Source organism: Vipera ursinii (assembly GCF_947247035.1).
Source record: "Vipera ursinii genome assembly, chromosome: 2".
Taxonomy (NCBI): Eukaryota; Metazoa; Chordata; class Lepidosauria; order Squamata; family Viperidae; genus Vipera; species Vipera ursinii.
This window is the reverse complement of record NC_139513.1, coordinates 68,490,436-68,517,501: the sequence shown is the minus strand read 5'-3', so window position 1 is coordinate 68,517,501 and position 27,066 is coordinate 68,490,436. Positions and strand designations below refer to the sequence as shown.

Genomic DNA, 27,066 nt, shown 5'->3' with positions numbered 1-27,066 from the left:
TCTTACCTATTAGCAACCCTGCAAAATGCTCATGTGGGCTATATGGACATTTGCCTCTCCCGGATTGTATGGAGTGGGTCATCAGCTGCATAGCTAATATTCCTGGTTCCTGCAGTAGGGCAAGAAAGCACTTCAGTTTGATTTGAAGAGTAAGAAAAGTATTAAGGAATTAGAGGCCATCAAAGGAAAAGGCTCAGTAGTTCAAACGAGGGACCTTTAGACTTCCTGAACAGGAGACAGGAATGTGATACCCCATAATTGTAACCATCCATTTTTCTCAGTGAAGCATCCTTGTTCTTTGAACATAGAAAGGATGAATTTTTAGGAGCTTGAATGAGTAGTGCGGGATTTGATTTAGAGATTTTTTTCATCCTGCTCCACTAGTGTGAGTTAATGTGACCGCTAACATTTACCTGTTCTTACCTATTGTACCCAGTTTTTTTAAAAAAATAAACCAGGGTTTAATTACGTTCTGTCACGTAGTAAAGCAGATTAAGGAATATGAGTGTTGAGAAATATATGCTATCCCTTATTTTTCCTTTCCTTTATCAATTTGTTAAATTTATTTGCTGCCTATCTCACCATGGGGTTACTCTAGGTGACTTACAACAATAAAAAGGAAAAAAAATAGTTTAAAAACTTTTATTTTACTAATGCTAAAAATGAACCTTAAAACCCTAATGGAATCTGATGGACATCTATGGAGCCAACCTGAGCAAGAAGATTGCAGGGCTGTATTCACTGGGGGAAGAGGAGAGAGGGCAGAATCATTGCGGAGGAGACTGATTACCAAGAAACACTGGTTTTGTCTATAAATGTTCAGAGTTTCTTCACTGGTCTGGAAAGGGGGCACGGACAGATGCTCAGGTCATTTTCTGAGCCAAATTTGACAAGCAGGTGGCAGCTCTCCTAATTTTCAGGGAAAGAACTGGGCATGGTACTTAGAAAAATGGGTAACATTTTACCTTTGGTTTACTTATGTACATACTGTACATGCATACATAGATGTACAAAGATTAAAATAACAGTTGCAAACAATAGCCTATGATGCCCAAGGTTGAGAGCAAGAGAGAAAATAGATGGGCGGATAGTACAAATATAGTAGGATATTTAGAATTTACTGTCAAAAGCTTTTACTTCATATTAGTTGTTTATAGTATAAGCCTGGTGGGAGAAACTCACCTTAGCTCCACCTTTGAGTTGAATGAAGGCACATACAGGTTGATAGGAGCCAGTTCCACAGGCAAACACATGAGTGTGGTTGAAACGCTGCAGAAAGCGAATGAAATTGGCACATTCTGTCTGGAAAGGACAGAAAGATGGGTACATTATACATTTATACTTAAACAAATTCTGCTTTGCCTGAGCACACTCTCCACAGGAGAAAATAATCCATATCTCTGATTGTCATCAGTTCTGAACCTAACAGATATAATCTGATTAGGTTTATTTGCTGAGAGAATAGTATTTGCCAGCAAATGGGATGCACCTTTAGTTTGGCATCCCTTTGACCTCCCAGATCTGCTCCAGAGGATTGAGAGATTGCCTAGAGCAGATTTACAGTGCAAACAAATGTAAGAAAGGCAAATGCTATTTAAGCAGAAGAGTATTTCCTTAACGTTAAATATATCCAACTAGTCTACAGCAGTGTTTCTCAACCTTGGCAACTTTAAGCTGTATGGAGTTCAATTTCCAGAATTCCCCAGCCAGCATCCATACAGTTTAAAGTTGCAAGGTTGAGAAACACTGGTTTACAGCATGTCAGTTTGAATTGTTCGCACTTCAGCACTTCAGATGCTGCCCAGATAATCCATGAAATCTTCCATGACCACAGGGAAGTCCCTTTGTGTTAGCTGCCTGGCATTCTTCATTTGCATCATGCAGCTGAAAAGCAAAGGATGGATCTTACTAATGTTACACTGAAGGCCGTAACAGTGACCCCAGTGAACTTACATAGAGCCTAAACTCATTACATTCCTTAACCAATTGAGTTCCATTGTTTCAGCCACTGACTAAACTGTGTGGCAAGGCAGATGCTGTTGGGCGGATTCAACAGGAGGATGAACAGATGCCTATCACACCAAGCCTAAGGAATAATTAGGAAATTGGCCTTTGGCAACTGACTGTGCTGCAATTCCTCACAGATTGCAAAAGTGGGTTTGGAGGACCATATGCAGCCCAAAGACTGCAGTGTGGACCCGAAAACCTTATTTACCTCAGGATTCTTCCCAGCCAGCCTGCAATGCTTCACCTGCTCCTTAGGAGCTGGCCAGAAAACCTGGAAAGAAAAACCAAAGGAAGATAATAAATATCTGTTTATTAAACAAATGAATAAATAAACATCTGCCCCACAAATACCAATAATACTATCTGAGATATTTTGTTCCAGTGCAAAGAGCTTCAGAAGAGGAATTTTTCTTCAGGATTCCAGCTGATAAGAAAAGGGCTGAATCTCCACTCCCTGAACATTATGAGCCCTTCCCTCTGTATGTGAAACACCAAGAGCCATTTAGAGCTACATCTAGTGGGGCAGTACAGATGCTTAGAAATGGGTGCTCAGCAGCATGTGAAAGCACCTACCAAGCTCCTTGTTTTGAACAGCTAAAGCAGTCATGTTTCCAGAATCTCACACAGTTGCTTCAGAGGTTAGTTCCAGTGGTTGTTGCATGGACGTAGGTGCACAGCCACTATGTACTATGAGGCAACTCTTTGGATAGCTTTGCCCAATCTTCAATCCAGCTCTTTGGACTATACTGGAAATATATTGGCCCAATAGTTTATCTGTGACCTAGTTTGGAGAACAGCCAATATTTATTCATATTCCCTAGGTATAATGGAGCTACAGGACAGATAAGGAAGGTTCTACATAATAAACCATTTGTTTTTGTTTAAACAAAAGGTCCCCCCTGTTTTAATTTTCCCTCTCACGTAAATAAAGGATAATCCTCACGTAACAGCTCTAATTGAGACTGGCAACTCTATTGTTTTAGTGATGTTCTCTTTAAGTGAAATGTCATGTGACTTCTCCATTTAGCAATGGCAGTCCTTGCACTCCCAATTGCTGTTGCTGGGGAAATCCCACATCATAGTTGGGTGATTCCAAGCCATTCTTAGAAGAAGGTAATGGATTGCCTCCACTTAACTCCCCCAATATACTTATCTCCCCCTTTTCTGCCCTTTTGATTGCCCACCCATCTACTGCCACCAGCTACCCCCATTGTCCAGCCTTGTCCACTGCCACATCTTCCATACCACCACATATCACAACAGAGCAGGGCCTTCTTTCATGCTGGTGCAGCTGAGGACTTCTTCCGGGCCAGTCTTTTTTCATGTGCTAACCAGGTCCTTCTTTTGCACTGGCCTTTTGAGTGCTGACTGGGCCCAAGGCCATGACGGGCATGCAAAAAACGACCCAGTTGCCATGCAAAAAGACCCAGCCAGCATGCAAAAGGAGGCACTGTCAGGCATACAAAAAGACATCCTGGCAGGCATGTTAAAAAAGGAACCAGTCGGTACACAAAAGAAGGTCTTCAGTAGTGGCGTGGGGCATACTGTGTGGCACCCACCCACCCGTAGTTCTCACCCACCAGCCTGTGGACATTTTCACAGCATTTTTCCCCTGAGTGACCAGAATGATGAGCCAGAGGTGAGGCAGGTGAACATGATAATGAAGGTCAGTGGGGAGGAGGAGCAGTTATAAATGTAAGGAGGCCCAAATTTTGTTCACATGACCACAAGGGGATTGCAACCACTGGAATTTTGAGGATCAGTCTTAAGTCCCTTTATTCAGCACTACTGTAACTTTGAATGGTTGCTGAATGAATGGACGTTTAGTGAGGACTACAGAAATTCAGAAAGCCATTTTTAAAAAAATCTTTGTTGCATCTTCCTGTTAGGAAAAAAAAACCTAAGCCTGCCAAGCCTTTGGATTGCTAAAAAACCTCTACTGGAAATGAAATCAAAGTGCAGACTCTAGTTCCTCCTTAACTATTCTCTCTTTTCCTTTTTTATAATTCATAGGAACACAAGTTAAAATTGGAAAAAATGATGCAGAATAACCTGAAGTAATTCCTACTTCTTCTATTCACCGTTTCATAAATGACTGAGAACAGAGATGTTTGTGAGAACCTTGGTTCTACTTCATGTATGGAAGGACTTATCCATCTCACAGCGTTTAACCTAAATTATTGCACTGGCTGTCATTTAGTATTTAAGAATCAAAGCAAAGCAACATCATGGCCAAACAGCAAACTTCCCCTTTTTCTTTTTACCTCCTGAGGTTCCCTGTTAGAACTATCAAGGTGCAGAAGAATTATACGGTCCTTTGCTCCCACCATCAGCCAAGCCCTCTTCTCATCCAGAAGGAGTGATTGGAATGCAAGGTCAGTCTCTGAGTTCAGCGGCAGGAGGGAGCTGTTTGATCTCAGCAGGTCTAGGAAGTAGAGCATAGACAAAGAAACGATGATTTTATCTTTGTAGTCCCCCCCAAAGGGATAGGCATTTATCTAACTTTTTTTTTAGCTTTGAAAATCAACCAGAGAGATTAATTTTAAAAATATCAAAACATGGATCAATGAGTCTGCTTTGATTTTTTTTTAAAGCCAGCAGACTGCTTACGCAAAGGAAAGCAAACCTTTTGGTTGCAGGTATATAGCGATTTGTCCGATATATTCTCATAGAACTGCAAGTCTCATTCAGGCTGCAATCCTGTATATTCTTGAAGGCAGTAAAATGGACTTCCTTCCACATAGAAGCCAGTCACCCTGAAGTCCAAGGAACTCTTGCGTAATTCCTGGAATTAGCAAACTGTTTCCAAGTTGACCTTTTTTTTTTTAATTGAAAAGTTTTAAAATACAGTTTTCCTTTAAAAAGCCCCCCTTCCCCCTCCCTCCTCCCCCCCTCCCTCCCCCCTCCCTCCCCCCTCCCCCCCTCCCTCCTCCCCCCTCCCTCCCCCCCTCCCCCCCTCCCCCCCCCCGACTTCCCAGAGCTAAATACAAGGTATATATATAAAAAAAAGCAATCATAAACAACCATATACTAACAACTATAAATTCTAAAATCCATCACTCTCTAGCTTATATAGGATAAAATAAACCTTAGCAATATCAAATATATATAAAAAACTAAAATAGAAAAAGAAAAAAAAACGAAAGAAGACTTATTCGAATGCTACATAAAACTTCTTAACCCTATACTTGTTCTGGATAAACTCAATCCATTTTCTCCATTCCATAATATAACGTTCTTGCGAATGATCTTTCAAATAGGCCGAAATCTTCGCCATCTCTGCCAGGTCGGAAACCTTTAAAGTCCACTCTTCTATGGTCGGCAGTTCCTCTTTCTTCCAATATTGACCTATCAAAAGTCTTGCTGCCGTAACTAAATTCAACATCAACTTGGAGTCCACAACTGTAGCGTCGACCATTATTCCCAACAAAAAAAATTGCGGACAAAACTTTATCCTCCGCTTAAAAATCTTCTGCATATTCCACCAGACTTTTATCCAAAAAACCTTAACCTTCTTACATGTCCACCATATGTGAAAATATGTTGCATCTTCATCACCACACCTCCAACATTTAGGCTGGTAATTCGGATACATACTTGCAAGCTTTTTAGGATCTAAATGCCATCTATAAAACATTTTGTAAAAGTTCTCTCTTAGATTTTGAGCTTGAGTAAATTTTACATTCCTCACCCAAATCTTTTCTCACATGTCCATTGTAATAACTTCCTGAATGTTTTGGGCCCATTTTATCATACAATCCTTAACAAGCTCTGTTTCTGAGTCAATCTCTATCAGTGCAAGATATATCCATTTGATATGTGCTGGTCCCTGATTTCTAATTTGCTTTATCAAATTTTCATCAGTCATTGCAAATCCATTTTTCTGGTCTTCTTTCCACCTGGCCCGTAACTGAATATATTGAAACCAAGTTTGAACAACCTTCTCTTCTCGCAAGAGGCTATATGATTTCAAACACCAAACATTCCTTTCCAAGCTTAAAATTTCCTTGTACGTAGTCACATCATGTTTGAAACCAGCATGTACATTTTCTATTGCGTGTTTTGGAATTGCCCACAATGGTATCTTGCAACTTAACTTATGTCTATACTTCTTCCAAACTCTCAGCAATGCCTGCCTTAAAATATGCATCCTAAACACAGTATCTACCTTCTTATCATACAACAAATATGCGTGCCAGCCAAACAACAAATCATGGCCCTCAAGATTTAATAACCTCAGTTGCGTCAAATTAATCCAATCGCTTATTCCTACTAATGCAGCAGCTTCATAATATAGTTTAAAATTAGGCAATTTAAGGCCACCTCTCTCACGAGTATCCTGCAAAGTTGACCTTTTGAGAAGACACTGAAATCTCAGCTCTGAAGAGGGGCGCCAACATTTTCCCCCTTTGTATGCTTTGGGAATCCTAATATGAGATGTTGTCTTCACAAAGTCTGAAGGAGGTGCTTTTCCTTAGAATTTTTCAAGGTTCATCTCTTAATATATTATCAGTTCAGCTTTTTTTGTCCTTTTCCATCTTGACCAAACTGATTAAGCAGAACTCAGTATTTGTGAAATGCACAATATACAGTTCTACCAGGGCGTTTCATCCCAGCCCTTCCTTTCCACAGAGAAAGCTTGCTTCTTAATGGCCTGGTGACATTCACAGCCACATTATAGGCTAAATAAAGTCAAAACTGAAATCAGGTTTCAGATATGCACTAAGATGATGACTTCTGAATGGCCTGTTTTCCTTCCCACTCCTCACCCCTGGTTCCCAAACTTTCTGTCAAGAATTCAATACCAATCCAGGTCACTGGGAATGTTCTACTTGGTCCGGGGACATAGCAATTCAGGGGTCAAAGAGGAAACCAATCCATGCTTTGCTACCTGTCTTCCTCATTTCTGCAGGACATTCCTTGCCATCATATTTTCAGACAGGGGAGCAACTTGGCATCCTTTCAAAAAAAGCTCTTAGCTGCATCTGTTTATTTTTATTTCTGTAATGAGCATGGAGCCTACCAGGGGCCTAAAGACACTATTTAAAAATAGAGATGGAGGCTTGATTGCATGCCATTGTTGGAAAGCAACAATAGAGAGTTCTGTAAATACTCTAGCATTGAGTATGACAGATTTCTGAAGTTTTTTATCCCTTTAAGTAGCTCGGAAAGGCAGAGACTGGCCTTGTTTCACCAGAGCAGTAACTGCAGGAAGGCTGATTTTTAAGAGTTGCATCTTTGTGAGCTGTACTGGATAGCATAAAACCAATAAATAGGAGCCATGAGCCATTAGAGAGTAATGGTGCAAGCTCCGTAGGGAATTGCTAGTGGAAGTGGATGTCTCTTGAGAATTAGCTTACTCATTGAAAGCTATTGTAGATATATGAATCCAGCATTGCAGTTAATATACATCATCCTAAATTACCCCATTTACTGGCTTGTCTGAATCTTTGCAGCCCAGATCTGACGCTCTACTTAAGGAAGCACCTGGGTGGGTGGGAGAGATAGGGGATAGCAATAGCAATAGCAATAGCACTTAGACTTATATACTGCTTCACAGTGTTTTACAGCCCTCTGTAAATGGTTTACAGAATCAGCATATTGACTCCAACAATCTCGGTCCTCATTTTACCAACCTTGGAAAGATGGAAGGGTGAGTTAATCTTGAGCCGGTCAGGCTTGAAATGATGGCAGTTGGTAAAATTAGCTGCATTCTAACCACTGCGCCACTCCGGCTCTTACACAAATGCCTTGGAGAGGGCTACTGCTAGCTACCCCTTATTATTTTGTACCTGTTTGGATCCAAAGTTCTGGAAGCAAACTTTTGAACTGTGTCAAATCCTTTCCAAGGCCACAGAGTTGGACCATGAAACAAGAAACCAAATGGGGAAACATTTCTCAGTCTGGCAGTACGTGCTTTCCTTAGCCCATCTCTGCTGTTTAGGAGAAAGAAAGAGCGTCCTCTGCTCGGTCAGCCTGCCGCTAGATGAGAATCTCTGAATGTGCAAGCGACAGCTTTGGTGGTCTCCCTGACTGTCACTTGGGAAGAATTTGTTTCACTGCCCTGGTGTGCTATTGTTCTTGGCCTCCTTCTCTCAAGCACATCTTTCCTTTGCAGCCCCTGCCTTGGGTTGTCTCATTTCCTCTTGGCAGGCCCATCTGTTTCTTTCTCTCTCCCCTTCCTATTCTACTCCAGGGCAGAGGGCGTCTCTGGAAGCTTTCATAATGTAAACCCTGTCATCCTTTTCACCCTTGAACTTGGCTTGATATCTCTGAGTCACACCTCCTGCCATTGTCTGGGCTGTCCTCTTGATCCTCCTAAGGCTGGGAACTTCCTTCAGTAAAGACGGCATCTTTAGCATGATCTGCTAGACCTTAGGGCACCATGAACTGGGGGGAGGGGTATTCCAAGGTTACTCTTCAGCTTCATGCTTTTCAAGGAAACCCAGATCCATTGGTTTCTTTTGTGGGGAGCCAAAATCACTCTCAGCAATATATCTTAAAGAAATATTTTGCAAGAGTTTAGCTCAATTGCCTGCAGCAATAACTGGAATATCTAGCTGAGTTCCAGGTTGTTGTTCTAGGTTTGTCTTAATTGAGTTCCAGGTTGTCTTTTTCCTCCCCAGTCTAAAACATGGTTCAATCCCCAAGATGCTTTCAGCTCTCCAATAATTGTTTGCTTCCAGATGCTGAGTTCCATAATGAATTACTACAGAGTCCCTAGAATTATAGAGAGGACTGCCATTCAGGAGTATCAGAGAAAAATCAACCACCATTATCTTGAATTTCTCAGTTTTAAAATCAAGCCTGACCTTTTATCAATCAGTTGTACCATGACAAAGTTGTGTAACTTGGATTTATGTTAAGATAAGAGCTGGCTTGCATGTGCATCCGTATGTCAGAAAAAGAGCTGCATATATAAGTACAGATATTCCTCATTTAACAATCATAATTAGGAGACAACTCAGTCATTAAGCAAATCAGTTGCTAAGTGAAACCACAACTCTCCTTATGATTTTACTTTAGCTTTCATTTGCTTTATAGACCTATGAAGGCTGTGAATTGAGAAATGATTATAAAGTTATTTTTTATCATAACTGCAAATGTTCACTAAATGAGGCAGTCACTAAATGAGGTTTACCTGTAACTGTTATACTAGTATTTCTTTTAGGAAAAACTTAAGATTTCCTCTCAAGAAGCATAACAATACTACGAAAGAGTGGGAATTGGTCACAGTCCAGTTATTTGGAAAGTATCCGGACAAAATTGATAATTGTGACATTTATGTCGTACTTACCTAGAATGGCCCACATGCTAGTCAACTGAAATTAGAATGTAAGCAAGAAGAGAATTCCTTTTCTGTGACTTGAACGAACACAGATCTTCAAATTCCTGAAAATTATAGTTTCAGCAGAGGTCACAGAATGAAGATTGGAATTAGCAAATGGCAGGAAGAGAGAAGGAACAATATACAAGGGGTGAGACCAAGGAGGGAAGGGAAGCAATCTGCTTTAAATTCACTGTGTTCTGCAATGTAATTAGACCACAAACCTTACAATACGCTGAAAGAGTAACATGAATAGTCCTACCTTGGTAGGAGAGGCGAAGGCGGGGGACCCACTCCCTCCAGGAACAGGTGTTCTCAATTGTCAGCAGAAGATACCAAGCCACCAGGGCTAGCTTGGTGATGAAGCAATAGCACATGCCGAAAGTGAATCTGACCATCCCTTCTGCAGCCAAAAACGCACAGGCCAGTCAGAAAGTCTTGCTCATAGATGCATTTTCTATTCAAGCGAAAACATCTGCTAAGTACCTGCGAGGGAAATAGAAAAGAATCCTTACAAAAGACATATCCAGAAGGAGAAGATGCAGCGGTGCAGATATTCCTGCTCATTCTTACTGGAACATCACTGGGCTTGCTGGCTTCTGAACTAGAATTATACTGGCAACTGGCAAATATTCCAACTATTTTGAGCCTGAATTTCATACCTTCCTCATCAAATCAAAACTTGATTTTTTTAATGGAGATGATCAATATAAATAAAATAAATAAATAAATATTTCTTCTCCCTCTGTGGACCATTTTATTGCTGGAGTCTTTGCTCAACCTTGAAAAATTGCTGATCTAGCAATACAGAATTTCCTATAGAATGTACAAGGTTAGAGAACAATCCCAACCCAATGCAAGTGTATTCAAAAACAAATATATCTATGATTATGATTATGGCATAACCATATAGCATTCTTACTTCTACTTAACCCACCTGGATTCATAGAGACACTAGAGTTTTAGCATATTTAATCCTAATACTGTCCATCCTACTAAAGGTGCTACATATGTATATTCCAAAATTTTTGTTGAAGATGCAAAAAGGATAATGCTTTTTTAAAACACACATCTAATGCTAAATTTTTGAGAAAAGATTATGTAGATATAATTATGTGACAAAAACTAATTTTCTGAGCATAGTATTCTCTTGAACTGCACACCTAGTACTGGAATTTGACAACATACAGCATACATGGATTCCCTTTACTAGTGCTTTTTTTCTAAAAAAAAAAAAAGGTGCCAGAACTCAGAGGTGCTGTCACTGGGAGTGATGCCGGTGTCTTGCTACGGCGTCGCTGCCTGTCCTTTGCACCCCCACCGCTGCGACTCAGAGCCACATGCCGCGGGGATTTCCCTCCCCACAGCCACTGTGGGGATTCCCCTCCCCGCAGTTGCCACGCCGCGGCCTGTGCTGAGCCCCCACCCAGAGCTGCTCCAAACCCCAACTCAGAGCTGTGTTCCTCGTGGAAGTGGTCTCCGGCACCAAACAGCTGATGGCCTCCGGCACCGGCACTCGTTCACTTACTGCCCCGTTGCTTCCAAATGCAGTAAGTGAGTGAGCAAGCAAGTGGCGTTTGGAAGTGACGGGGCAGTAAGTGAGTGAGTGAATGAGTAAATGGTGTTTGAAAGTGACGGGGCAGTAAGTGAGCGAGCGAGCAAGCAAGAGGTCTTTGAAAGAGACTGAGTGAGTGGGGAAGAGACTGAACAAGGTGACTTTGAAAGAGACGGAGGAGTGAGTGAGAGTGACTGGAGGCTTTTGTGAGCAAAGTGTGAGAGAAAAAGGGAAAAGTGAGGGGGAGAAGGGAAAAAGATAAGGCGCTGACTTCTGACTCCCTCTGTTACAGGAGTACAAGGAAGCATTAACACTGAACCTCAACTTTTTGCTTTTCTATAATATTATAAACTAGCCATTTCTATCAAAATAAATGAATCTAACCAATGAAACCCCAAATACCCCCCTTTCTATGATAATGAATATTAAAGCCAGTGCTTTTTTGTCATAGAACACACTGGAACAGAGTTCCGGAATCTTTTTCTCACAGATTCTCCAGGTTTTAAAAGTAATTTTTGAAAATTTGATGTTTGGTCCACGTGGACTTGAATCGCCCTATTGAATGTAGCAGGTCTGCAGCAAAATCCTTAAAACGGTGCATGCAAGTCCGATGCATGCATACTTCATCTGCGCTGGTTGTGATGGCGCTGCTCGGCTTGTGGCACTGCTCGGCTTGTAATTGGTCTTGTGGCTGCGCGCTGAGTGCTTACTGTGGGCAGCAACTGTTATGTTTCGTTACACAACTGACATGTGTGGGTGTGTGTACAGTGACTGACTACGTGTGAAAGGTAAGTATGAATGAACTTTTATTGTCAAAGTACAACCATGTATACATTGAGATTGGCTGAGCCTCCCTTCATGCCCCCACCCCCAACTTACAATGACACAAAACCTCCATCTTATTACACCATGTGAGCTAATTGCACAACACACCGGCCTCGCAAGTCAATTATGCATAAAGTTTATAAAATTATGTCCCATTCAAAAGCCTAACAGCCCATGGATAAAAGCTGTTCTTAATAATTTCTTTATTTAAAAAAATCGGTGAATTGAAAATCTTTTTTTTTAATTTTTAGTGTAAAATTTACTATGAACATTTGCCTTATATGCAATAAATTAAATTTATGTTAAGAACTGAATATATAATTTTTTAAATAAAAGATTAACAAGATGCGAGTTCCGGCACTTTTTTTCTTAGAAAAAAAAAGCACTGATTAAAGCTATTTCAGATTGCTAACTATCAGCTTCCCAGGTTGACCACACAGAAGCATGACCAGGGGAGCTAATTCTATTTTATTGTAAGGGCAAATTAACAGAAATTTGTAAGTCTGAACATACAAATCTTCCATCTTCCCACCTATCTCTTTACTCTCCTACCATCCGGTAGGAGATATAGGAATATAGCCAGCCGTACCAACAGGCTGAAAAATAGCTTTTATCCGTGGGCTGTTAGGCTTTTAAATGGGACATAATCTTATGCAGAATTGACTTGGGAGGCCGGTGTGTGGTGTAGTTGGTTCACATGGTGTGATGGGATGGAGGGTTTGTTGTCACCGTATGTTGGGGGGAGAGAGCACGGGGGGGAGGCTCAGCTAATCTCAATGTACACATGTTGTACTTTGACAATAAAGGTTTATTTATCTATCTATCTATCTATCTATCTATCTATCTATCTATCTATCTATCTATCTATCTATCTATCTATCTATCTTATTTATTTATTTATTTATTTATTTATTTTATTTTATTTTATTTATTTATTCTCTTTTTACAGCCCGATAAGTTAGGGTGGATCCTTTCTGAGTTTCTTTCTCTGCCTGTTGTGCAGCTGCAGACATTCCCCACCTTAATCCGATTGTTCTCTAGGCAGCATCTCTTCCACCCAGTCCCCTACCCTTCTTCCATTCCTGCATGCCATCAACATCAACTTTAAAAGTCTTACCTATGGTGTTTTTTTTTAAAACAAAATGGGTTGTCCAAATAGGAAAGGATGAGGTTTGCTTTAAAGTTTGTCCCCTAAGCTTGTATTGGGGATGGCTCCTGAGTGAAAATAGATTCTTGCTCTCAATCTGCAAGAAAAGAAGCTCAGATCTTAACACAAAAGGAGACAGGAAACAGGAAGAGTAGGGTGCTTCTGATCTTTTGCATTACTGAATGATGTTATCATCAGTTCATCATTTAATATAAACACAGCTCGTGAGAAGTGCAAGCTGTTAGGACAGAGAAAAATATTTGATAAAATATGGCAATTAGCTTTTCCAAGTTATCCATACAGGAGCATTCTCCAGGAGCCAAGAAAATCTAACTTAGGATGATTTTCAGTGCTTATGTGACATTCAGAAATGAAAAGAAAAATAAATTCTTAGAAAGTTAACTTTTTTATGGATCTGAAAAACTAACTACTGACAGAAAAATAGGGTATAATAATGAAAATATTACAATTTTTAAAAAACAGAGAATTGGTAAAAAAAATATTACCAATTATCCTGTCAGTTTTCATTAGTCATTCATGAATTTGTTTCATCTCCAACACCCTTGCTCATAGAACTGAAAACACTAGAAGGTATTTAGGAATTTAGGAATTTAAAAGTATAGTATGAAAACTAGTTTATCTGATTTAAAACATATTGTAATGACATATCTGACCATGGCATTATAAATAGCCTTGTGCCTTGTGCAATATCAGCTTTGCCAAAAAAAAGCAATACACGTATTTTAGCAAATGATGAAATTAAGCCTTTTATTTGTTTTTGTTTTTTTAAAAATTTGGGTCCTCTGCCAAGCTCAGGTAGATCCTATACAAAAGAATTGTAGAAGATAACATTATTAACCGGGTATTTTCTACAGCACAGCAAATGTATAAAGTGGGCAAATGTCTGCAGTTGTCCTAAGTTCTTTGACAAAAATCATCTTAAAAAACCCTCTAGAGCAGAAATGTCAAACTCGCAACATCACGTGACGTCGCGCGACGTATTGGAACTTTTTCCCCATTGCCGGCAATGGAGTAGGCGCGGTTTCCTCGTGATGCATCCGGCCTGTGGGCTGGCAGTTTGACACCCCTGCTCTATAGTCTAGATGTTCCTTCAGAACTGAAATGGGTTAAGTAAGACACGGCCTATGTTCATACGATACACTGAACCATGTAACAGAGTAACATGGAGGTCTTCAAGTCCAACCCGCTGCTCGAGCAGGAAACCTTGCAACATTTCAGACAAATGGTTGTCCAATCTCTTCTTAAAATCCTCCAGTGCTTTTTATAATAAATATTTTATTTATTTATTGAACAAATTTATAAAGCAGCCCAACTAGAGACTCCTTAAATCCAGTGCTTTTTTTGTAAAAGAAAAAGGTGCTGGAACTCACACATGTCATACAACCCGCCTTGCCTACCCTACAAGGTTCCATCCCAAAAAGGTGCCGGAACTCCGTTCTGAGCGTTCTACGAGAAAAAAAAGCCCTGCTTAAATCACCTTAAACTAACCATTCCTGTTTTAAATTAGTATTCTATAAAATGCAGTCAGTTTATGGATCAGTGTGTACTGTAACCGCAGAGAATTGAAGCTACTGAATAAGGTCTGCTTAGCCAAACCATCGATAAGTGCATTTTATGGATGCAATTAATTCTGGAATTATATGAAAACATCCTTTCTCAAATAGCAGATGGGGGACTGGGCAGGTTTGGGCCACAGTGATGTAGAAGGGGATTTTGTACTTTTTCTTCTATGTTATGACTTTCCAAATACATTTACTGATTCACTCTATAATTTTGCTAGCTGTCTCATTTCGGGATGGGGTGGAACCATGATTTTAGTGGAGAGGCGTCAGACTTTACTTAAAAGTAAAGTGCTTTTCCACTGTAATGGCACTGTGTGTAATTATCCACATTTCAAAGAGCCAAACATTTCATGTTCTAGCTATACAACCAGATGAATAAAAGATTATTCTCACGGAAGATCCCTGCCTTTCTTGACCCTTAAGGTCTTTACATTTCCTCTTTTTCAGATATTTTATAGCAATATGGTTTCTCATTCTCCCTTTTTCTATCCATACTTTTCTATACTGCATGTTCAAGACCTGCATGTAAGACAACTTAATTTTTTTCACTTATATGTTTTTAGTAAAAATGCACAGAAGAATTATTTTTTAAAATATTACTATATTGGTGATCATTCATTCATTTATTTATTAAATTTATATGCCACCCAATTCACCGATAAGGTGACCCTGGACAGCTTATAAACAGATAATATATTATTCAATATCACAGTAATCCAGAATTACATTTAAAAAGCCCAGAGTCTTGTCTGTCAATTCATCGCATACATCTCATGTCACTAGTATGTTGTCTTTCCAGATAGTCTTGGATCCTAAAATAATGTAGACATGCTTGAGATGAAAACTAGATTGATCTAATCTTGATTTCAAAATTTAGTATAGCAATGCAGATCTGTAAGTAGAGTAGATCCTTTTAACGTTTATCTGGTCAACCATTCAAGGAGATGCAGTAAATTATTACTCTTAAGTACTCATCCAGATTTTTGGAGCTGTATGAATTTTTAATGAGTCCTTGTTGAATTTATTCAGATGATTTGTGCTGATAACTTCATTTCAAAAGTGAAACTGATTGACTCAACTTCCAGACAACTCTACCTTGATAATTGAGAATCTTCATCGACACACTGAAAAAAGGGCTTTGAATTGTATTTCTGTGCATGTATTTTTTTCCCTGTCTATATGTATGAATGAATAGGCCTTAAATCATAACACAATGTTTTTACCCAAACTTGAAGGTTTCCTTGTTACTCCTGATCTTATGTACATGACAAATGCAAGGCTAATTCAAACCCAGTTTATAGGTAATCCTCGACTTACAACCATTCATTTAATTACTGTTTGAAGTTATGATGGACTAAAAAGTGAGATGTCCTTGCACTTATGCCTGTTTGCAGCACCCCTGCAGTCATGTGATTAAAATTTAGGCACTTGCCAACCATCATGTATTTATTTATTTATTTATTTGTTTGTTTGTTTTTATAAATCGCCCTTCTCCCGAGGGACTCGGGGCGGTGTACAGAGGAAGGAAGGTATACAGATTGAACAATAAAAAACAATAGTAAAAACAAACTGGGACCCCAATTAAAGCTATTAGGCCAGGCCGGACTGCTGGAACAGGAAGGTTTTTAAGTCGCGCCGGAAGGTGCGGAGGTCGGGGGCCATCCGGATTTCGGTTGGTAAGCTGTTCCAGAGGGCTGGCGCACCCACTGAGAATGCCCTCCCCCTGGGGGCCACCAGCCGACATTCCTTGAGTGGTGGCACCCTGAGGAGGCCCTCTCTGTGGGAGCGCACAGGACGGTGGGGTGCTGACATTGGCAGAAGGTGCTCCCGTAGGTAGTCCGGACCCATGCCATGTAGGGCTTTGTATGTCATTGTTAGCACCTTGAACTTCACACGGAAGGCAACCGGAAGCCAGTGCAGCGCACGGAGGAGAGGTGTGATATGGGAGTATCGGGAGGCTCCCAAGAGTGTCCGTGCCGCTGCACTTTGCACCAGTTGAAGCTTCCGAGTGGATCTCAAGGGCAGCCCCATGTAGAGAGCGTTACAGTAGTCTAGGCGAGAGGTCACAAGGGCATGGGTGACTGTACGTAAGGCATCCAGGTCCAGATAAGGCCGTAGTTGGCGAACTAGTCGAACCCGGGAGAAGGCCCCCTTGGTCACAGCTCCTATGTGATCTTCCAGGGAGAGCTGCGAGTCTAGGAGGACACCCAGGTTGCGGGCCCTATCAACAGGGGGTAGTAACTTGTCCCCGATGTTAAGGGATGGGACGTTCTGAATATCCTGGCTTGCCGGTACGTACAGCCATTCAGTCTTGTCCGGGTTCAGTTGAAGCCTGTTCCTCCCCATCCATTCCCGGACCGCTTTCAGGCAGCGGGACATCACGTCGAGGGCATCACTGATATTGTTTGGAGTTGAGATGAAAAGCTGGGTGTCATCAGCATACTGATGGTACCCTACTCCAAAGCTGCGAATGATCTCACCCAGCGGTTTCATGTAGATGTTGAACAGGAGAGGCGAGAGGACCGACCCCTGAGGGACTCCGCAAGCGAGAGGCCTCGGGGTCGACCTCTGTCCCCCTGCCAGCACCGACTGTGAGCGACCCTGGAGAAAGGAGGAGAACCAACGCAGAACCGTGCCTCCCACTCCCAGTCCCCTGAGGCGTCGCAGCAAGATACCATGGTCGATGGTATCGAAAGCCGCCGAGAGGTCTAATAAGACTAGGACAGAGGAATGGCCCCTGTCCCGGGCTCTCCAGAGATCATTCATCAGAGCGACCAATGCCGTCTCTGTGCTGTAGCCCGGCCTGAAACCCGATTGGTACGGGTCTAGATAAACCGCTTCATCCAGGATCTGAGGAAGTTGGTGCGCCACCACGCTCTCAACAACCTTCGCAAGGAAGCAAAGATTGGAGACAGGACGAAAGTTATTCAAAGAGGATGGGTCCAAGGTGGGCTTCTTGAGGAGAGGTCTCACCACCGCCTCCTTCAAGGCGGTGGGGAAGTGACCCTCACTCAGAGAAGCAGAGATGACCGCTAGGAACCAGCCTCGTGTCCCCTCTCGAGCTGCATAGGCCAGCCAGGAAGGGCACGGGTCCAGTAAGCATGTGGAGGCGCTCAACCTTCTCATAATCCTGTCCACTTCCTTAGGAGTTACAGGATCAAATTCCTCCCAGATGACGTCGACAAGACTGTCCATGTCTTGTTCTTCCAGCTCAGCCCAGTTGGAGTCCAGGCCAGTTCGAATCCGAGCAATTTTATCCAGCAGATATTGACCGAATTCCTCGGCTCGACCCTGCAAGGGTTCCTCCCTCACCTCTTGGTTCAATAGGGAGCGAGTCACCCTGAACAAGGCAGCCGGGCGATTATCTGCGGACGCGATGAGGGTGGAAAAGTAGTTGGATTTTGCCACCCTTATCGCAGCGAGATAAGACCTGGTGAGGATTCTTAATCGCAATCGGTCAGATTCGGATCGACTGGATCTCCAACGGCTCTCTAGGCCCCGTCTCCGACGCTTCATCTCCTGGAGCTCCGCGGTGAACCATGGGGCTCGCTGGGATCTGCGCCGGGTCAGAGGCCGCAAGGGTACAACTCGGTCCAGAGCCTCCGTGGCTGCCTTTTCCCAGGCTTCCACTAAGGCATCCGCCGAGCTGTGAGCAGGGAGTGCATGTGTGTCCCTAAGCGCTGCCTGGAACTTATCAGGGTCCATTAGGCGCCTAGGGCGGTACCATCTGACTGGCACCGTGCACCCACGGTGGGGGGTGGCAAAGGGGAAGTCTAGCCGCAGGAGGTGGTGATCGGTCCATGACAGGGGCGTAACAGTTGTGGCACCCCCACCGATATCATCACGCCACCGTCCAGACAAGAACACCAAGTCTGGGGTGTGGCCTCTCTCATGAGTCGGTCCAGAAATTATTTGCGACAGGTCCATGGCCGCCATGGAAGCCATGAACTCCCGAGCCAGTTCGGACGATCCTCCCAGGGACGGTAGGTTAAAGTCGCCCAAGACCATGAGTTTTGGGAATTCAACCACCAACCCTGAGAGGACATCGAGTAGCTCGGGTAGGGCCGCCGCTGCACGATTAGGTGGTAGGTACGCCAGCAGCAGGCCCAACTGCGCCCCTGGGCCATATCTCAGTAGGAGAGACTAACACCCGACCATCTGAGGGACGGTGGTCTCTCGCGGGCTAAGGGATTCCCTGATGATAACTGCCACTCCCCCGCCCCTCCCATGGGTCCGAGGCTGGTGCAGCACCTGGAAACCTGGCGGGCAGAGGTCAACCAGAGGGACACCACCCTCTGGGCCCAGCCAGGTTTCCGTGATGCAAGCCAGGTCCGCATGCTCGCTCTCCACTAGGTCACGAATGAGGTGAGCTTTGTTAGCTACGGACCTTGCATTCAGGTAGACCAGTCTTAGCATGGGAGGCTGCACACCTTCGCTCCCGGGTCCTCCGGGGGAGTACAGAGGGTCGGAGCGTCTCACCGCTTGTACAGAGCGGAGATGACACTCCCAGTGACGATACGGCCCTCTGTCTGTGCACCTTCTGCCGTTCCCCACCATCCTGGGAATGGGCTGTTTGTCAGTACGCCACTGGGTATTATCGGCGACTGGTCCTCGTTGTACACCGTCGCGAATGGTCGTAGGCCTGGCATGCGTTATGGTGGCTGGAAGGCGTGCCTTTCCCGCGCAACCATAGTCTTCTCCCACCCCCCTCCCTAACCCCACAAAAAACTTAACTAAGAACTTAATCAGGGGCCTCTTGTTGGGCTTATGCTGGAGGCCCCTGACCCTGCCCGGCCATCTCTCAGAGGCCCAGTGGTTGGGCCCGTCATCGAGATTGGATGTAGTGCAGGCGGGTCGCACCCAGGAGAGGGGGGAACCCCTGAGGGCGTGCAGTACTGTGCTGGAGTATTGAACGAGCATAGTCACAAGGGGTTCCGGGAAGGCAGTCCCCTGGATGGTGAATTTGCAGGAGGGTCGAGTCGGGTAGGTGGGTTTCTGGATCGTCACCCTGCCACTGCCACTTGGCCGGGCGAACCCCCAGAAGCAGGCCACTCCTCATCCTCTCACGATGGGTTGTGTCTCTGCTTCCGGAGGTGGTCCAGAACGTACTCTGGGTGAAGCATACCCCATAGAGCTCTCACCTCTATGGGGTTGCAGGTGTAAGGCCAAGCCACTCTGCCACCATGGCTTGCACCCAGGCCCGTTATGTCCTGTGGGGAGAGAATGGGCAAGGATGGTTGAGAGTGGGCAGAAGGCAAGGTGGAGGGATTCATTAATTGGCGTCAGCTCTGGTGGTTCAGTTTCCTCCCTGATCCTCTGGGCGTTGTTCCCGGCCGCAGCTCCATAGGCCCCTATTGGTTGGGGACCGTCCGGAGCGTGGCCTCCCAGAGGTATGGGAGTCCCTGGTGTCATGTCGCTGCTGTTGCCGTCTCCGTTCAAGGTGCCTCGAAGAGGTGGCTCAGGGTGTGGGCCGTAGATGCCTCGCCGCCGCCACTACCGCCGCTGTCAGAGGCCCCTGGGCAAAAACGGTCGACCGGGGCCCGGAGAGGCTGTCACCGCCGCCCTCGCCTTCGTTGCCGCCGCTTCCGCCGTACAGGGCATAGAGGAGTCGTTGGCACCCATTCGGGGCGGCTGCAAACGGCTCAGAGTGCAGGCCGGAGACGCTACACCGTGTCCATTTTTGCCGGCGTCGAAGGATCCTGGTGAGAGTGGTCGGCCGGGGCCTGGAGAAGCTTTCGCTGCTGCTGTGGCCCATGCCGCCGTCGCCTCCATTGCCCAGCGTCTCCTTTGGTGTGAATCTTTCGGAGGCACCGCCGCCTAGGAGCAGCCCAAGGTGGTCGAGGAAGAACAAGGCACCAGCCCCACTCAAGATGACTGTATCGGTTCAGGGGGCGGGCCGGAGACGCCACACCGCTGCTGCTAGCGCCTCTGTCAAGGCCTCTGTCAAGGCCCCTCGGAGGACGGTCGACCGGGCCCAGAGAAGCTGTCTCACCGCCCGCGTCTTCGTTGCTGCCGCTACCGTCGTAAAGCTGGTCTGCGGCGTCTCCTTGATCACTCGGAGACGCTGCCGCTATCCGGGAGCAGATTAGGCAGCCGAGGCAGAACAGCAACTCCGGCCCCGCTCAGGATGGTTGCAACGGCAGCAGCGGCTCAGGGGGCGGGCCGGAGATGCCACGCCGCCAGCGCTACCGCCGCTGTCAAGGCCCCTGGGAGGCGAACGACTGGGCCTGGAGAAGCAGTCCCGGCCGCCATCGTCTCTGCTGCCGCCTCTTCCACCGCCCAGCTGATCCGCGGCGCCTCCTCTGATCCTCGGAGACGCCGCCGCTGCCCGGGAGCGGGCCAGGGGAGCTGAGGTAGAGCGGAGGCGTCGGCCTCAATTCAGCTGGCTGTACAGCCGCAGCGGCTCAGGGGGTGGGCCGAAGATGTCACCGCCAACCGCCACCGCTGTTTCCAGCCCCCTGGGGAAGATGACCGGCTTTGGGCTTGGAGCGCTCTCACCGCCACTGTTGTTGTACTCGCTTTCGCTTTCGCCGCCTCTGCCTCACAGATGATCTGCGGCGTCTCCTTTGATCCTTCGGAGACGCCGACGCCGCCCGGAGTAGATCAGGCGGCTGAGGCAGAGCGAGGATGTTGGCCCCATTTCAAACGGCCGCCAACGGCCCAGGCGGTGGGGCGGAGATGTCCCGGCACCCCTACAGCTGATTCGGGGCGGCAGCGGACGGCACATTGCCCATCTCAGCTGCCCAACTTCTGACCCCACCCCAGGGGTCTGTTGACATCCCTGGGGGGCTCCTGGGGGGATGCCTTACCACTGGGGGTTACGGAGCTCTCCCCAGCACGTCCACCATCTTTGGAGCCGGGGTGTTATGTATTTATGATGGTTGCAGAATCTCTGGGTCGTATGGTTGGCATTTCTGACCTTCCCATCTAGCTCTGATAAGCAAAGTCAATGGGGAAACTGCAGTCACTTAACAACCTGCACGATTCATTTAACAATTGTAGTGATTTGCTTAACAACTGTGGTAAAAAAAGGTTGTAAAATCAGGCATGATTCACTTAACTGCCTTGCTTAGCAATGGAAATTTTTGCCCCAATTTTGTGATCATAAGTTGAGCACTTCCTGTATAGTATTTAATGAAATCAATTACCTGTATGTTGTGAGAACATAGCCAGAAAATGCACTTATTTACTTAAAATTGATCTGTATGCTGCATATGGTTAGTTGCCAATCAGTTATTGAAAACCTGAAAGATTGATTGAGCTCATACAGTCTATCATACTAAATCCTAATTTAAGAATGATATTAATTATAGCTGGCTGAACTCACAGGACATATTAAGCCAGAAGGCCATAGTTTACAAACCACAATTGTTGGGTTCCCCCTCTTTGTTAAGTCCGAAACATATTTTATGTTATTAATTAAGTTACGCTGCCTTGATAAGTCACTTCACTTCCTGAAAGCATCAACGCACAAAGCATCAATTCAACCTGGTTAGCTATCACACTTTGACAAAACTCCTTTGTTGATCAGAGTCATGATAACTTAACCTCAGTCCAATGGCTTTTTGTATTCTGTGCTTGTCTGCTGCCTGGGTATTCAGGGAGTTCTAGTTCCCACCCACTTGGAAAGGTTCCAGGTTGAGAATATCACTTTATGAGATGTTTCCCTATAGATCTATTGAAGCACATCTTTCTTAACAAAAGAAGACTTTCTTCTTTCCTGATTTCTCTTTTGAAATGCTGATCTAACTGGCATTTTTATAGTTATAGTTCCTAAGACAGAGATATATGGTAAATGCTCCTAGTGGATAGGCTTCCTTTTCATTCTAGGCAAGCGCAATCACTCCCAGATTCTCATTGTTTTACCCCCAGATTTGGGATCAAAGCAGTGTTTGTATATGGTGTCAAGGAGACATCGCCCAGCACCAAGTACATTGTCACACCTGGACTGCCAAAGGGCCCCTCCTATCAGAAGATACAATATGAAGGAGCATGGAGTAATCGTTCTTAGTAGTTGCTCCCCTCCTTTGGAAAAGCCCACACCCTGAGGCATCATTGGACCCATTCTGATGGTCTTTTGGGAAATAGTTAAAACTGAGATTTGGGGGAATGCTTTTTATGATTAGACAACTGGGAAGACCATAGCCTTGAAAGTGTGTATAGTCAAGGCTATGGTCTTCCCAGTTGCAATGTATGGCAGTGAAAGTTGGACCATAAGAAAGGCTGAACACCAAAGAATTGAAGCCTTTGAACTATGGTGCTGGAGAAGACTCCTGCGAGTCCCTTGGACTGCCAGGTGATCAAACCGGTCAGTCCTAGAGGAGATCAACCCTGACTGCTCTTTAAAAGGCCAGATCCTGAAGCTAAAACTCAAATACTTTGGCCACCTAATGAGAAGGAAGGACTCACTGGAGAAGAGCCTAATGCTGGGAAAAATTGAGGGCAATAGAAGAAGGGGACGACAGAGAATGAGGTGGCTGGATGGAGTCACTGAAGCAGTAGACGTGAGCTTAAATGGACTCCAGAAGATGGTAGAGGACAGGAAGGCCTGGGGGAACGTTGTCCATAGGGTCGCGATGGGTTGGACACGTCTTCGCAACTAACAACAACAACAAAATTACAGATACTATTGTTATAGATACAAAGTTGATGTTGAATCTAATTACGGCAGCGAGACTTTTAGTAGCGCAATATTGGAAGAAGGAAGAACTGCTGACTATAGAAGAGTGGACTTTGAAAGTTTCTAACTTGGCAGAAATGGCAAAGATTTCAGCATATTTGAAAGATCAATCGCAACAGAGATATATTGTGGAATGGAGAAGATGGATTGAATATATTCAGAATAAATATGGGACTAAAAAGTTTCATTTAGCATTTGAATAAGTAGTGGATTTTTATGGCGTATAACTAGCTAGTAGTTATTTCATTAATATTATGACTATGGAGAGTTAAAGTGCGATAGAATTTAATGTTTTATTTTTGTTGTTAGCATATTTTAGATTATGCTTGTTTGTATTATTATACCCTGTATTCAGCTCTGGGAAGTCAGGGAGGGGGGAGGGGAGGGGAGGGGAGGGTTGGGGAGAGGGGAGGAGGGGGGTTGTATTCAAAAATGTATTGTAAAACTTTTCAATAAAAAAAAAAGCACGCCCCTCTGGTCTCTCCATGTAACTGGTCCCTGGTGCCCAAAAGGTTGGGGACCTCTGCAGTAAAAGACTTAATATTGGCCTGATTGCTGTTGTTTTTCAGTAGGGATTAACTTACTGATGCCTGGGCTTGCTCTCATGGGAAGAAACTGGTGGCTCTGTTGTACTCCCTTGCATTGAATAAAGGAATGTGTTGTTTTTGGCAAGAAAATCAATCAATTTCTTCCGAGAGTGCAGCTGCTGACGTTGTCCCTATTTCAGAATTGTCACCACTGTTCATTGTTCCCTGAGTTCCTGTTTAGCCATAGGATCCAATGATTTTTTTTAACACTGCTTTTAAAATTCTAGAAACTACAACAGAGGCTTCCACAGCAAACTACTGTTAGTCAAAATCAAACCCTACAAGAGACAGAATATGTCTGGCAACACTTGCATAAGTGAGTCATTAGTACATTAGTGAGTGAGACGAAAAAGAGCTTAGCCAAAAGGAAACACAAAACTGAAGAACTGACACTCATCTGAGTGACAGTTGTGCTATCCCTATTTGTTTGGGAATTTTTGCTTCTCGGTCACCCAGAACAGTTATCTTTGGACTAAATGGTTATCATCAGATCCATTTAAACATTTGCATGAGATTCCAAATTGTAAATTAGCCAGTCCCATTTTACCATAATAGGGACGCAGTGGCTCAGTGGGCTAGGACACTGAGCTTGTCGATCAGAAGGTCAGCAGTTTGGCGGGTCAAATCCCGAGTGCCGTGTAACAGAGTGAGTGCCTGTTACTCGTCCCAGCTTCTGCCAACCTAGCAGTTTGAAAGCACGTAAAAATGCAAGTAGAAAAATAGGGACCACTACGGTGGGAAGGTAACAGCATTCCGTGCGCCTTTGGCGTCTAGTCATGCCAGCCACATGACCACGGAGACATCCTCAGACAAACACTGGCTTTTCGGCTTTGAAACAGAGATGAGCACCGGCCTCTAGAGTTGGAAACAACTAGCGCGCATGTGCAGGGGAACCTTTACCTTTACCTTTATTTTACCATAGCCTTCCATCCATCTGTTCCCCACTCTTTCTTATGTTGACAAAATGGGTCCATTAACAGAACTGACAAAAGAACAGCTGTTTTCATATAACTTCCTTCTTAAAGTGATGCTCTGGAAGAAGCAACAATCTTTACTTGCTGAATCATCTAACAACATGACAAAAGGCTGGATTTACATTTCTCCCTTTACCACCCCCCACATAACAGAGGACAATGCAGCCTTCACTGTCAGAATGTACCACCTGCCTCTTCCCCCCTTTTGAACTGGGTTACTGGAAATGAAATTAATTCTTTCTGTAGACTATTTCCTTTGACTCATTCACTTCCTCTGAAGCTAATTGCTTTTCCCAGTGTGCCAGTGGCTTGTAAGAACCATCTTCATTTCATTAATTTTATGGGTGTAAGTAAGTTTGGGGCTACAATTGCTGTTCAGCAACACTTGCTGTTGAAAGGTGGCACGTATAATAGTCCAGTTTATTAAGGGTTAACTGACAACCATCAGACAGTACTTGGATATAGGTAGCCCACTATACAGAAATTTATGCATGCTGATTGATATCAAAGGCAACAGAACAGAACATTTAACTAACCACACTTACAATCCAGTGCCATAGTAGGAAGTAGCTATTATATCCAAGGAAATCTCACTATATCCAAATAACATTACTATTATTAAGTAAGATAATCTATTTTTATAAAGTAACCATTCTATGATAAAAAGAGAATGTTATTGGAAGGAAGTGAGATTGAAGCAAAGGTGCAATGGTAAGCTGGATCATGAAAGCTTTTTTTTTTCATTGGCACTCCTCCATGGCCTATAATTACACCTTGCTCTTACAAATTTAGTCCACTATTGTTCAAAGAATGGCAGCTGTAGCCTGCCAAAATGGCAAGAGCCATAGTCTCTCCAATTATATTAACAGCAATATTCCACAGTGCATTGGAAACTATCAGAGTTGGAACATCTTGGGAATGACACAACCCAAGAGGTTAAATTGGCTTCACAGAAGACTAGATGAGTTTTCTAAAGACGTCATAGTCTTGACAGTTCCCTTTGGTAATAAACTGCTTGTAGTCTTGCCTAAAAAGGCAGTGGCATATACATTGTCTTTTCCAGCACAGCTGAAAATAGCACTAAGAGAGTTAGATTATTAATACTTGCATCAATAATACCATAGGAAAAGTATAAAAGGCAAATATGTGTGTCTAAAATACAGTAGGATATCAAAAGTAACATAATCCTTGAAAGGTCTACATTCTTCTGCTCTTTTATATAGGGATGCCATCATGTGGGATGAAACTGACACCTATCACCTGTTTCACACATGGCTTGACATTCAGTCAAACAATTCAAATTCCTGAGGGCATCTGATGTGTCCAATTGCTGTTTGCAATCTCCTGGAACGGCAGAGCAACGGAGGACTCGGCTGTTTAGCAGTGCAGACTTTGATGGCGTACTACGATGGATTATTATACCACCATACTTTTGCCTTCGGACTGTTGTTTATTGTCACCTATATATCATCCCCTATGGATTCAGAGTTCCCTGGGTAATAGCCACCGTGAGAGGGTGGCTTGAACTTACATCTGCTGCCCCTAGAGGTGAGAGCTCTAGGGGACATGCTGTACCCAGGATGGGTGTTTCAGACCCCCCCCAGGAATAGGCCTTGCGACTGTCGTGAGAGGACGGTGGTTGGCCTGTCCTGGGGGTGCACCCAGCTTAGTGGCAGTGGCTGGGTGGAGGGCCGGGACACCTATTTGTTCTCTGCTTAGACCCTCCTTACTGACTATGGACTGCCTGCATCTGGACTGCTCTTATGCCTTATCTTAGGTATTCTTCTACGGACTTGCTCGCCCTCAGGGGTGCTCCCCCTTCCTGGGGGCGACCCGCCTTTCCAGCCGCGTACAATCTCGAGGAAGGGCCCACTTGTTGGGACCCCGAGAGATGGCTGGGCACGGGTAGGGGCCTCCGACGTAAACCTAATAAGAGGCCCCTGGTTTGTTTTTTATCGAAATTTTTTCGGGGGTTAGGGAGGAGGGAGGGTACTTCTTTTGGTTGTTTGGACGAGGGGGGCAGTCCAACAACCTCTGTTCAGGCCAGTGCTGAGGCAGATCGCGGGGGGGAGGAGCGGGGGTCGGTTGCTTCTGGGGCTCCAGGGCCAGTCGTGGGATTACCTATTCCCACGACGTTAGGGAATGGCAGCAGGTGTAGGAACAGAGGGCCGTATCGATCTCTGGGAAGGTCTCTCCGCTGCTTACAAGTGGTGAGGCACTCCGACCCTCTGGCTCCACCCCGAGGTCCCGGGAGTGAGGATGTGCAGCCTCCTGAGCTCCGGCTGGTGTACTTGAATGCCAGGTCTGTCGTTAATAAAGCTCCTCTCGTCCGTGACTTGGTCGAGGGTGAGCAGGCGGACCTGACTTGCATCACGGAAACT

The 27,066-nt window shown here is 44.5% G+C and overlaps 1 protein-coding gene across 1 annotated transcript in view; it reads right to left on the bottom strand.

Moving 5' to 3' along the window:
* LOC310635738 (semaphorin-3D-like) overlaps positions 1-9,732 on the bottom strand; it is a gene marked incomplete at its 5' end in the record, with an annotated part of 30,001 nt that extends 20,269 nt beyond the window's left edge. Inside the window, 5 exons of the mRNA XM_083354971.1 lie at positions 7-109; positions 1,183-1,302; positions 2,216-2,278; positions 4,272-4,432; positions 9,597-9,732. Of these exons, the coding sequence (XP_083211097.1) occupies positions 7-109; positions 1,183-1,302; positions 2,216-2,278; positions 4,272-4,432; positions 9,597-9,732 (583 nt within the window). The remainder of the gene's footprint in view (positions 1-6; positions 110-1,182; positions 1,303-2,215; positions 2,279-4,271; positions 4,433-9,596) is intronic.
* Between the last annotated feature and the right edge of the window lie 17,334 nt (positions 9,733-27,066).